The following is a 13,867-nucleotide window of genomic DNA, read 5'->3' on the forward strand; positions in this document are numbered from 1 at the left end:
GACTCCTCCTGGAACCTGCTTATACCAACGAGCAGCACTATCCTGAACAGTCCCCAGGTTACAGTCCATAGTGGCCGTCTCTCCTTTCCTCACTGTCACAACAGGAGGCTTCTGTGTCACCACAGTCACACCACTGACACCTGGGAAATAAGAAGATGACATGTAATAAAGAGAAACATACAGACTCATTATTAATAAACCAGGAAGTTAAACCTCCAGGAAGTCAGACTCCTTACATGTTAGAGCAGTGATGAGAGTGCAGAGTGTCCCCAGCATGTTGTCAGTGTGTGGTGTGAACGGCCCTTACTGTCCAGCTGAGAGATGAGCAGGATTGGAGTGTGAGGAGAGAAGAGGCTGCAGAACCCACCTATAAGGAGACAGACAGGGAGGAGCAGAGGGAGGGGCCTCTACAGTTAACCTATCACCAGCTACTCTCATAGTTGATTGACGTGTCTGAGGGTTAACAGACTTCCACAGTTCTAATAATACTATTAAAATGATTGGTCTTTACTCTAAGCACACTGACCTACAAGTCACTTTAAATGTGTCCCAACTATTTATGCAAAGGGGCAGTATGAAAAACTAACTCAAATATATTTGTTCTGCTTTTGACTCTGCGCCATCCTCTACCCCTACCCTCATCACAGCTCCATTATACAACCCATGATGTTTATTTCCTCAATTATATAATCCATGATGTTTATATTAATCACTACATATCCTCTACCCTCCTCCATTATATAAACCATGATGGTTATATTTAATCGTTCACCCAGAGCAGGTATATGAAGCGCCTGGGGAAGCCAATACAGTGCACTACTTTTCACCAGAGCCCATTGTCCTTTATGGGGCCCTTGTCAAAAGTAGTGCACTGTAAAGGGAATAAAGTGCCATTTGGGACGTATTCTCAGTTTCAGATCTCTGGGCACCTGCAGACCCCCCCCCCCACCCACCTCATCTTATTTACATGAAGCTATAAATAAGGACAGGGGAGGGGAGGATGAGGGGAAGCAGGTGTGTCCTGGGGGAGAAAGCCTTGGTTTCATGCATGTTAACATTAGAAGCCTCCTCCCTAAGTTAGTTTTATTCACTGCTTTAGCACACTCTGCCAAACCAGATATCCTAGCCGTGTCTGAATACTGGCTCAGGAAGACCACCAAAACCCCTGAAATTTCCATCCCGAACTATAACATTTTCCAACAAGATAGAATTGCCAAAGGGGGCCGTGTTGCAATCTACTGCAGAGATAGCCTGCAGAGCTCTGTCTTACTATCCAGGTCTGTACCCAAACAATTCGAGCTTCTACTTTCAAAAATCTACCTCTCCAGAAACAAGTCTCTCACCGTTACCGCTTGCTATAGGCCACCCTCTGCCCCCAGCTGTGCCCTGGACTCCATATGTGAACTGATTGCCCCCCATCTATCTTCAGAGCTCGTGCTGCTAGGTGACCTAAACTGGGACATGCTTAACACCCCGGCCATCCTACAATCTAAGCTTGATGCCCTCAATCTCACACAAATTATCAATGAACCCACCAGGTATAACCCCAAATCTGTAAACATGGCCACCCTCATAGATATCATCCTAACCAACTTGCCCTCTAAATACACCTCAGCTGTTTTCAACCAAGATCTCAGCAATCACTCATTGCCTGCATCCGTAATGGGTCTGTGGTCAAACGACCACCCCTTATCACTGTCAAACGCTCCCTAAAACACTTCAGCGAGCAGGCCTTTCTAATCGACCTGGCCCGGGTACCCTGGAAGGATGTTGACCTGATCCCGTCAGTAGAGGATGCCTGGTCATTCTTTAAAAGTGCCTTCCTCACCATCTTAAATAAGCATGCCCTTTTCAAAAAATGTAGAACCAGGAAAAGATAATGCCCTTGGTTCTCTCCAGACCTGACTGCCCTTGACCAGCACAAAAACATCCTGTGGCGTTCTGCATTAGCATCGAATAGCCCCCGTGATATGCAACTTTTCAGGGAAGTTAGGAACCAATATACACAGGCAGTTAGGAGAGCTAAGGCTAGCTTTTTCAAGCACAAATTTGCATTCTGTAGCACAAACTCAAAAAAGTTCTGGGACACTGTAAAGTCTATGGAGAATAAGAGCACCTCCTCCCAGCTGCCCACTGCACTGAGGCTAGGAAACACTGTCACCACCGATAAATCTACTATAATTGAGAATTTCAATAAGCATTTTTAAGGGAACTCAGTGTCAGAGCTAGAACACGTCCTTGGTGAATGACTCTGATAACTAGAGATAGTAGACATGAAACCATCAGGTTTTTCTGTGGTGGGACGGAAGGATGGCCCCGCGAGACTAGGTGGGACTGAAACCAGTGGTCTGACAAGCGCCAAACTGTGCCTGCTGTGAAGCAGGTATATCCTGAGTCATTATTGGTGGTACTTTGTCCTCCTCTGCTGGACGTTGACAGAACTGCAGCCTCTATTCTGATCACTGATGCAGAATGTGAAACACTGTAGCATGACGCCGCGCTACACTGAGTGAACAAAACATTAAGAACACCTTCCTAATATTGAGTTGAATCTTACAAGGTCATAGTTCTCACTTATGCTGAAAATGATGCTGACGCCAACATCTAATGTTAATAACAGAGAACACTTTAAAAAATCTAATGACAGCTTCAAACCCTCAACATTGGCCTTGCATTCAAATCAAATCCCATAGTTAGCAGATGCTAATGTGAGTGTAGCGAAATGCTTGTGCTTCTAGTTCCGACAGTGCAGTAATATCTAACAATTCACCAACAACTACCTTATACACACAAATGTAAAGGGATGGAATAAGAATATGTACATATACATATATGGATGAGCGGTAGATGGTGTAGAATACAGTATATACATATGAGATGAGTAATGTAGGATATGTAAACATTATAAAAGTGGAATTATTCAAAGTGACTTGTGATCCATGTATTAAAGTGGCCAGTGATTGAGTGATTGAGTGATTGCTGCATCCTAATGTAAAACAGAGGCTGGTGTTATAGTCCAAAATACCTGGATGCTTCCTCAGTTTAGGATCTGGGTCATTCCAACAAACGGTGCCTATTAAAAAGTGTAACTTGGATTTTGTCATAAATAGCACATATTCGACTTCATAAACAACGTGTTTTCCCATTTCAAGAGGTTAAATAAAGAATTTACTATAACAAATGCCTATTAAGTGTCAAATAAAGTAACAGAGTTGATGATTTCTTCTTAATTAAGCCATGAATCCCCTTGTGACAGGGAGAGTGGAAGCTTGTTGTGTGCAAAATGGAGTGGCAATTGAATGCTTCACAAAAAAATGTTTAATTGTTGAAACATTTCCATCCTATCTATCTCTGGGTAACAAGGTTGACGTTCTGCTCAACCTGCTCAGTTTTCCACCAAATATCACCAGAAAATGACCAAGAACCAGCTCACCTGCTTTTACTCTATGATTTGACTATTAGATGTTCAATGTTTATTTGCAAAAAAAATATTTTAAAAGGAATAGTTTCCCCATCTTAATTGAAGGTAGACTCAGCAAAATTATGTTGCCACGAGCAGCACCAGAGATATTGAGATGGGCAAGATGTAACACTTCACTCTCACACAGTAACACAAAGTATCTGCGCATGTGCACGGGTACGCTTCACACTGTGTACAGCGTGGTAGCCAGGCCATCAAAAGAGCGGAGAGGTTGAGATTTGCGCTTCAACGCTCTTAGTTGTTGTGAGAATTGACTGACTACGCTGTTTACTTTCTGTATCTACATCATATTGCTGGTTTGAATACTAGAGCCGACAAGGTGGGGGGAAATCTGTCGCTGTGCCCTTGAACAAAGCACTTAAAACAAATTGCTCAATGGGCTCAGTATAATGGCGACCCTGGCCGTGATTCCACTCCCTGCGGGTGTCTCAGGGGGAGTTGGGATTTGCAAAAAACACATTTCATTACACACTGCGTGTAACAGAAACAAATATAAACACCCCCCAATTATTTATTACTGGCTGAGGAGACTATACTGAATACAAATGTCATCTAACTTGATGTACTGAACATTAGATCAATCAATCAAACATATTTCATGAAGACCTTTTTACATCAGCAGCTGTCACAAAGTGCTTTACAGATACCCAGACTAAAACCCCATAGAACAAGCAGAAGCACATTGGGCAGGAAAACCTCCCCAGAAGGAAGGAACTTGGGAAAGAACCTAGAGAGGAACCTAGAGAGGAAGCAGGCTCAGAGGAAGGAACCTAGAGAGGAACCAGGCTCAGAGGAAGGAACTTAGAGAGGAACCAGGCTCAGAGGGAGGAACCTAGAGAGGAACCTTGAGAGGACCCAGGCTCAGAGGGAGGAACTTAGAGAGGAACCAGGCTCAGACGGAGGAACTCAGAGAGGAACCAGGCTCAGAGGGAGGAACCTAGAGAGGAACCTTGAGAGGACCCAGGCTCAGAGGGAGGAACTCAGAGAGGAACCAGGCTCAGAGGGAGGAACCTAGAGAGGAACCTTGAGAGGACCCAGGCTCAGTGGGAGGAACCTAGAGAGGAACCTTGAGAGGACCCAGGCTCAGAGGGAGGAACCTAGAGAGGAACCTTGAGAGGACCCAGGCTCAGAGGGAGGACCCTAGAGAGGAACCTAGAGAGGAAGCAGGCTCAGAGGGAGGAACCTAGAGAGGAAGCAGGCTCAGAGGGAGGAACCTAGAGAGGAAGCAGGCTCAGAGGGAGGAACCTAGAGAGGAAGCAGGCTCAAAGGGAGGAACCTAGAGAGGAAGCAGGCTCAGAGGGAGGAACCTAGAGAGGAACCAGGCTCAGAGGGAGGAACCTAGAGAGGAACCAGGCTCAGAGGGAGGAACCTAGAGAGGAACCAGGCTCAGAGGGAGGAACCTAGAGAGGAAGCAAGCTCAGAGGGAGGAACCTAGAGAGGAACCAGGCTCAGAGGGAGGAACCATACAGTCTATGTTACGATACAGTCTATGTACCATACAGCCTATGTGCCATACAGTCTATGTACCATACAGTCTATGTTACCATACAGTCCATGTACCATACAGTCTATGTACCATACAGTCTATGTTACCATACAGTCTATGTGCCATACAGTCTATGTACAATACAGTCTATGTACCCTACAGTCTATGTACCATACAGTCTATGTACCATACAGTCTATGTTACCATACAGTCTATGTTACCATACAGTCTACGTACCATACAGTCTATGTTACCATACAGTCTATGTACCATACAGTCTATGTCACTATACAGTCTATGTGCCATATAGTCTACGTACCATACAGTGTATGTACCATACAGTTTACATACCATACAGTCTATGTACCATATAGTCTATGTACCATACAGTCTACGTACCATACAGTCTATGTTACCATACAGTCTATGTACCATACAGTCTATGTTACTATACAGTCTATGTACCATACAGTTTACGTACCATACAGTCTACATACCATACAGTCTATGTACCATACAGTCTATGTTACCATACAGCCTATGTACCATACAATCTATGTTACCATACAGCCTATGTACCATACAGTCTATGTTACCATACAGTATATGTACCATACATTCTGTTACCATACAGTATATGTACCATACAGTCTACATACCATACAGTCTACGTACCATACAGTTTACGTACCATACAGTCTACTTACCATACAGTCTATGTTACCATACAGTCTATGTTACCATACAGCCTATGTACCAAACAGTCTATGTACCATACAGGCAATGTTACCATACATTCTGTTACCATACAGTCTATGTACCATAAAGTCTATGTACCATAAAGTCTATGTACCATACAGTCTATGTTACCATACAGTCTATGTTACCATACAGTCTGTGTACCATAGAGTCTATGTACCATGCAGTCTATGTTACCATACAGTCTATGTACCATACAGTCTCGGAGGATAAGAATTTCACTGTAACCTGTGATTACATCTGCAAGCCTATGAATGTGTGTAATACACTCATCTAATGTACTTTATGTTACCTAGTGTCCACCAGAGATTAGACCAGACCATGGTCATATGTCACTAATCTAATGTACTTTATGTTACCTAGTGTCCACCAGAGATTAGACCAGACCATGGTCATATGTCACTCATCTAATGTACTTTATGTTACCTAGTGTCCACCAGAGATTAGACCAGACCATGGTCATATGTCACTCATCTAATGTACTTTATGTTACCTAGTGTCCACCAGAGATTAGACCAGACCATGGTCATATGTCACTCATCTAATGTACTTTATGTTACCTAGTGTCCACCAGAGATTAGACCAGACCATGGTCATATGTCAAAGGCATATGGAGGTGCCCTTGATTTGCACTGAGCATGGTCGTGTTTGCACTTTTGGGACTATTGCATTGATTGATCCCATAGTACCAGGCAAGCTAAATCACGCACACAGACATACACCTGTCCTGCACTGGTTGAAATAACGTTCTTATTCCAATTCACCACCTGTTCACGTGTTGTATTACTATTCTGAGACAGACCGCCCTACCCCCTCTTTTCTCGCCTCCTCATTTTTTCCTTCATCACGGTGCAGATGCCATATTCCCAAACGAGTCAGCGAGATTCCAGTTAGGATAAACTAGGACAGGACACCTTAAGCAAGATGGCGCTTCCCCTGTCGCCAGTTAAAGTGACGCTCCGATAGTGCAATGAGTATTGAATATCTCCTAGGGAATATAGCGGGATTCTGGATAACTCTGTGCATCCTATTCCACCATGTTGCATTGAGCTACTCTAAAGACAGAGGAAGAGCATAACTTGACTTGGAGAGTAAGATTGCCACTGGACGAATGCCAAGGTATTTGTACAGTCAGAGACAAAACCGAAAACGATGTAGTCTAAATAACGGAATCACGTCGATAAAGCAGCGCGATAAAGCAGCGGTGTTCTATTTTCTGGCTCATCATCACCAAACTGGTTGGATGACGGAGAAGAAAAGCGTGGGACGGGAGATGCCAATCTATTGTTTTTAATCATCCGTCAGTCAAGTGAATGCCTGCGGTATCAAATTCAAAAACAAATACCGACGGGAATGTTTGTCAACATATGTTTATTGATCCGATGTGAAGGATGCGCGCACTGCGTCTCAAGGGTGTCATAGAGAAATAGCCTAAAATGCTGCGTTTAATTTGACTAGCATACAATCCTTCGGCTAAATGTGCTTTAGTCAACATCTGATCTATTTCCATGTTGTATTTTGGTAAACCCTGTCTGCTGCGGTCTCAAGCCTGAAGAAGGGGGGAGGATGTCCGTGGCTCTCTCCGTGACGGTTATGTCTTCGGCGTTCTTTAATCCCAGTTTTGCCTTCAGTTCCCATTTTGACTCAGGTACGTGTCGATCTCAAACGGACATTTAATGTGTGTTGTTTCATGTGTGTTTCATCTAATGTCTGTGTCAGAATGTGTATTGCCAGTATTGCATTTGAAACATAATATTCTTCTTCGTCACCATCATCATCAGGTCCCTCTATATGTTGAATCATTGTGTGTTTAAACTCAGCTACTGGTCCTTCAGCTTCATGTGAAGGATATGGATGTTCAACAACAGCAGCTAGATCAATATACAGTAGACAGTGTGCTGTTGGCAGCCTTTATAGCCTGGTTGTGTGTGTGTGAGTCTGTGTGTGTTGATATTTGGGCAGTCTTCTTCTCCCTTTCTGTAGTCAGACCTCCAGCAGCACCCCCTTTTTTTGCCTCTTGGAGCAGTTTCCATGGCAACCCGAGGGGAGGGTGGCATGTTGTTATTTTAGAGGAATGCTGAGGAAGCTGGGATGAAGGGCAGTGTGTGTGTGTGTGTGTGTGTGTGTTTCACTACCACGCTATTGCCTGCCTCTCTCAGCCTGATCCGCAGTGGAGAAAGGCAGCTCAGAGCCAACCTAGCATGCAGACCCCTGCAGGTGTGTGTTTGTGTGTGTTTGTGTGCGTTTGCGTGTGTATGCTTGTGCCCAGCTTAGCCCAGCTCAAACCTACTTCAGTTCACTGGAGACCTCCCTCCCTGACTCTGGCTCTATGGCTTGTTGTTGAAACTACAGTAGTCTGTCCGTCTGCAGTGTTTACCCAGAGCTCAGGGCAACTGGACAGGGCAGAGCCACCATGGACTCTGGCTACTAGAGCCAGCATGATGGGCAGGAGCACTCAGGTGCTGCTGTGTTGGGGGAGAGTTTGAGAGGGGAGGAAGAGAGGTGTGAGGGAGGGGGGTGTGAGGAGAGAGAGTAGAGAGGGAGAGGAGGGGGAGAGAGGTGGAGAGGAGGAGAGAGAGTAGAGGAGGGAGGTAGGTGGAGAGAGGAGGAGAGAGAGTAGAGGGGGAGAGGATTGAGGAAGGGAAATTGGGATACCTAGTCAGTTGTACAACTGAGTGCATTCAACTGAAATGTGTCTTACACATTTAAGGAAGGGGAGTGTGTGCAGACAGCCTCAGTGAAGAGTTGAATTAGAGCAGAATAAATGAATGGGAGGTAGAGTAAACAGGATGAGGTTGTCCCTGTGGTTTGTGTGTGTGTTGTGTGTGTGAGAGAGAGAGAGAGAGAGAGAGAGAGAGAGAGAGAGAGAGAGAGAGTGTGAGTGTGTGTGTGTGTGTGTGTGTGTGTGTGTGTGTGTGTGTGTGTGTGTGTGTGTGTGTGTGTGTGTGTGTGTGTGTGTGTGTGTTTAAACAGCATTGAGTGTCCCTGCACTAGGCTGTGTGTGCTCAGCATATAAATGAGCTAGCCCTGAGGACCAGCCTCCTACAGCAAACTCTGGTCGCTGCATACAGGATCTCTCTTTTTCTATTTTCCCAGACCTGTCACTAGTGATATGGGGTTTCAGTACCCCACGCTGTACCTGTCACTAGTGATACGGGGGTTTCAGTACCCTACACTGTACCTGTCACTAGTGATATGGGGGTTTCAGTACCCTACGCTGTACCTGTCACTAGTGATATGGGGGTTTCAGTACCCTACGCTGTACCTGTCACTAGTGATATGGGGTTTCAGTACCCTACGCTGTACCTGTCACTAGTGATATGGGGTTTCAGTACCCTACACTGTACCTGTCACTAGTGATATGGGGGTTTCAGTACCCTACGCTGTACCTGTCACTAGTGATATGGGGGTTTCAGTACCCTACACTGTACCTGTCACTAGTGATATGGGGTTTCAGTACCCTACGCTGTACCTGTCACTAGTGATATGGGGGTTTCAGTACCCTACTCTGTACCTGTCACTAGTGATATGGGGTTTCAGTACCCTACGCTGTACCTGTCACTAGTGATATGGGGGTTTCAGTACCCTACACTGTACCTGTCACTAGTGATATGGGGGTTTCAGTACCCTACACTGTACCTGTCACTAGTGATATGGGAGTTTCAGTACCCTATGCTGTACCTGTCACTAGTGATATGGGGGTTTCAGTACCCTTCGCTGTACCTGTCACTAGTGATATAGAGGTTTCAGTACGCCATGTTGTACCGGTCAATAGTGATATTTGGGAGGTAGAGTAACCCCCATATTTATCATGGTGTACAAGACACCTTTCTGATTTGCGCTTGTCTAAGTGGACTAATCCATTGTTTAGGCCGTGGGGATGGCACACGATGGTCCATCACTCTAAGACATGTTCTATTGAAATGGTATATGGTTATATTGGTCAGAAATAGTTTATTGTAATCTAACAGCACCTGTTTGGCACTTGCACCTTTACCCTCCTTTATCTGGATCTCCAGTAGTTTTCACAACTAAGTCAAACATCTTCTACAGATCTGACTTCCCCTTTCCTCCTGAACAACCATTAAACATTCCCCTGTTTTGGGTTTGTCACGTCCTCTGAATCCATTTTGCTGTTACGGTTATCTGAGTTTATAACCAATTTATTGACGTGATTATGATATGCTATAGGTCACGCCCTATTGTCATAATAGAGAGAGCAAGGGTTGAGGGAATAGGGAATGAGGGATTTCAGGTAAGAGAACTTTTCAGTCAGAAATGGCTATAATTATGTTGCAGCTTCAGCAACATGGACAGCGTGATTAACACTGTCGATGTTCTGTGGTGGTCGCTGCAGCAGGGAGGAGAGAGAGACAATGGGTGCTAGTCACACAGTCACTCTTTTTTTTTTTACAAAGCGCAGCAAGTCAGCCAGGCCCTGCACAATCAAATCAATTGTGGTCGGAATTCCTCTAGTCATTTGTGTGTCTTAATTATGTAATCAAACAGTGTGCTTAAACCATCAGACAAGCTCAGTGAATGTAGTTGATTTGCTTGTTTGTTTTGGAAAAATACACGTTTAAAAATGTAGATCAATCGATTTCGACCAATCTTGGTCGACCAACATTTTTCTTCTCGGGGACAGCCCTAATTTGAACCCAGGTCTGCTGTCTTTCATGCTGTCCAGTGGCTGGCCTCAGCCTGGCCTGGCTCTGGTTCTAACCTCAACCTGGCCTGGGAATCTGGTTCTGGCCTCAACCTGGCCTGGCTCTGGTTCTGGCCTCAGCCTGGCCTGGGACTCTGGTTCTGGCTTAGTCTGGCCTGGGATTCTGGTTCTGTCCTCAGCCTGGCCTGGGACTCTGGTTCTGGCCTCAGCCTGGCCTGGCTCTGGTTCTGGCCTCAGGCTGGCCTTGCCTGGCCTGGCTCTGGTTCTGGCCTCAGCCTGGCCTGGCCTGGGGCTCTGGTTCTGGCCTCAGCCTGGCCTGGCCTGGGACTCTGGTTCTGGTTCTGGCTCTGGTTCTGTCCTCAGCCTTGCCTGGGACTCTGGTTCTGGTTCTGGCTCTGGTTCTGTCCTCAGCCTGACCTGGGACTCTGGTTCTGGTTCTGGCTCTGGTTCTGTCCTCAGCCTGACCTGAGACTCTGGTTCTGGTTCTGGCTCTGGTTCTGTCCTCAGCCTTACCTGGGACTCTGGTTCTGGTTCTGGCTCTGGTTCTGTCCTCAGCCTTGCCTGGGACTCTGGTTCTGGTTCTGGCTCTGGTTCTGTCCTCAGCCTTGCCTGGGACTCTGGTTCTGGTTCTGGCTCTGGTTCTGTCCTCAGCCTTGCCTGGGACTCTGGTTTTGGTTCTGGCTCTGGTTCTGTCCTCAGCCTGACCTGAGACTCTGGTTTTGGTTCTGGCTCTGGTTCTGTCCTCAGCCTGACCTGAGACTCTGGTTTTGGTTCTGGCTCTGGTTCTGTCCTCAGCCTTGCCTGGGACTCTGGTTCTGGTTCTGGCTCTGGTTCTGTCCTCAGCCTTGCCTGGGACTCTGGTTCTGGTTCTGGCTCTGGTTCTGTCCTCAGCCTGACCTGAGACTCTGGTTTTGGTTCTGGCTCTGGTTCTGTCCTCAGCCTTGCCTGGGACTCTGGTTCTGGTTCTGGCTCTGGTTCTGTCCTCAGCCTGACCTGAGACTCTGGTTTTGGTTCTGGCTCTGGTTCTGTCCTCAGCCTGACCTGAGACTCTGGTTCTGGTTCTGGCTCTGGTTCTGTCCTCAGCCTTGCCTGGGACTCTGGTTCTGGTTCTGGCTCTGGTACTGTCCTCAGCCTTGCCTGGGACTCTGGTTCTGGTTCTGGCTCTGGTTCTGTCCTCAGCCTTGCCTGGGACTCTGGTTCTGGTTCTGGCTCTGGTTCTGTCCTCAGCCTGACCTGAGACTCTGGTTTTGGTTCTGGCTCTGGTTCTGTCCTCAGCCTTGCCTGGGACTCTGGTTGTGTCCTAGTGCTGGACATTATTATGTAACCCCACCACAGTAATGTGATTGTGTAATTTGAGGTGAAAAGACACTCCCGTCTCGATCTTGCCTGGGAAATCATGGGTGAAAATACTTGGGTTGCATTCCAAATGGCACCCTATTCCCTATATAGTGCACTACTTTTCACTAGAGCATGTAGTGCAGTATGTTGGGAATAGGGTGCATTTGGGATGCGTCCTTGTTCACGGTGGTTAACTGAGGATCGCTCTGGGCTTTCCCTCTAATCAAATTGGTCCATTGGCATTTTATTGCTGTGGAGAGGGTGAGCTTTATAAACTCTTAGGAAGAACTTTTATTGCTGTGGAGAGGGTGAGCTTTATAAACTCTTAGGAAGAACTTTTATTGCTGTGGAGAGGGTGAGCTTTATAAACTCTTAGGAAGAACTTTTATTGCTGTGGAGAGGGTGAGCTTTATAAACTAACTATGTTTTTTGGAATGTTGAGTAGCTTCCGAGGTCAACAGAGGTCAGAAGAGGTCACATCCAATGTTCTCTAATTTGTTTCGACACTGAACAAATTTCAGGTCTGCTGAGTGCAAACTTGAACATTGTGAAAATTCTGTGCAATTTCCAGCGCGCGTTTACTGTGACCACTGAGGCTGTACCCGCTTGAAGTTACAGTTTTAATAGTGGCCAAGCTATTTGATCATAATGTAGGCCTACCAGAGTGGTCTACCATCAAAAACAATGGAGAAAATGCATCCCATAACATTTTAACATGGAAATAGCTGTTCTATCATTCAGCCAACAGTAGCAGCCAATGTTCTGGCCTCAGTCCCATTTCTGCCTTCTATACTTACTTTCAAATGGCTGTCCTGTGAAGTTGTGACTTGCGACATACGCCTAGTTTCCTGAATCGGGTCACATATAAGGAATAGGGTTTTGGACACAGACTAGAGCTACAATCTCTCTCTCTCTGTCTCTCTCTCTCTATCTCTCTCTCTGTCACTCTCTCTCCCTGTCTCCCTCTCTACTGTGAGCTCAGTGAGAGCTGTCTCTCTGTCTCCCTCTATACACTGAGCTCAGTGAGAGCTGTCTCTCTGTCTCCCTCTCTACACTCAGTGAGAGCTGTCTCTGGTGCTGAGTCATGCAGCCAGGTAGAGTAGAGTTACACCTTCACTCTCCATGGTCCTGTATGTCGCAAGCTCCAGTATACTGTTTGCTAAGTAGCGTTAGCTAGCGCTAATCGGCTGAACCTGCACCAGAAATACTGTCTTTTTTAAATGTATTGTTTAATATAACAGTAGGTAATGTCAGCTTTAAACCCCCTAACAGTGTTATATAACAGTAGGTAATGTAAGGTTTAACCCCTAACAGTGGTATATAACAGTAGGTGATGTCAGGTTTAACCCCTAACAGTGTTATATAACAGTAGGTAATGTCAGGTTTAACCCCTAACAGTGTTATATAACAGTAGGTAATGTCAGGTTTAACCCCTAACAGTGTTATATAACAGTAGGTAATGTCAGGTTTAACCCTAACAGTGTTATATAACAGTAGGTAATGTCAGGTTTAACCCCTAACAGTGTTATATAACAGTAGGTAATGTCAGGTTTAACCCCTAACAGTGTTATATAACAGTAGGTAATGTCAGGTTTAACCCCTAACAGTGTTATATAACAGTAGGTAATGTCAGGTTTAACCCCTAACAGTGTTATATAACAGTAGGTAATGTCAGGTTTAACCCCTAACAGTGTTATATAACAGTAGGTAATGTCAGGTTTAACCCCTAACAGTGTCATATCGTCATATGTGTAGCACATTGTGTTCCTAAAAAGCCTGCGGGAAAGGTAGGAAGAGTAGTGTGTGTGTGTGTGTGTGTGTGTGTGTGTGTGTGTGTGTGTGTGTGTGTGTGTGTGTGTGTGTGTGTGTGTGTGTGTGTGTGTGTGTGTGTGTGTGTGTGTGTGTGTGCGTGTGTGCGTTTGTACTTGTGCGTCCATTTATTTGTATTTGTGTGTGTGTGGGTTGTAGGATTAAGAAGTCAAGCTAACAGCTTAGCCTTATTGAGAACACAATTAACATTGATCTGTTACAGTCAGTCAATGACTTAACACCAGAGCATTCCAAATATATCCCTTACCCCTTAAGGTCATATGGACTGACCCTGCTATTTATAGTGCATCCCAAATAGAACCCTATT

General features: G+C 45.5%; 1 protein-coding gene across 3 annotated transcripts in view; it reads left to right on the forward strand.

Moving 5' to 3' along the window:
- The first annotated feature begins 6,553 nt into the window (after positions 1-6,553).
- LOC106606284 (serine/threonine-protein kinase LMTK1-like) overlaps positions 6,554-13,867 on the forward strand; it is an 83,013-nt gene continuing 75,699 nt past the window's right edge. The window contains exons 1-2 of one of the 3 annotated variants that reach the window (XM_045715730.1): positions 6,558-6,845; positions 7,275-7,374. In XM_045715730.1, the coding sequence (XP_045571686.1) occupies positions 7,293-7,374 (82 nt within the window). In that variant the 5' untranslated portion in view covers positions 6,558-6,845; positions 7,275-7,292. Of the gene's footprint in view, positions 7,375-13,867 lie in introns of all 3 variants that reach the window. The other 2 variants (XM_045715732.1, XM_045715729.1) reach the window with 2 other exon arrangements.

This window comes from Salmo salar, chromosome ssa03 (assembly GCF_905237065.1).
Source record: "Salmo salar chromosome ssa03, Ssal_v3.1, whole genome shotgun sequence".
Classification (NCBI taxonomy): domain Eukaryota; kingdom Metazoa; phylum Chordata; class Actinopteri; order Salmoniformes; family Salmonidae; genus Salmo; species Salmo salar.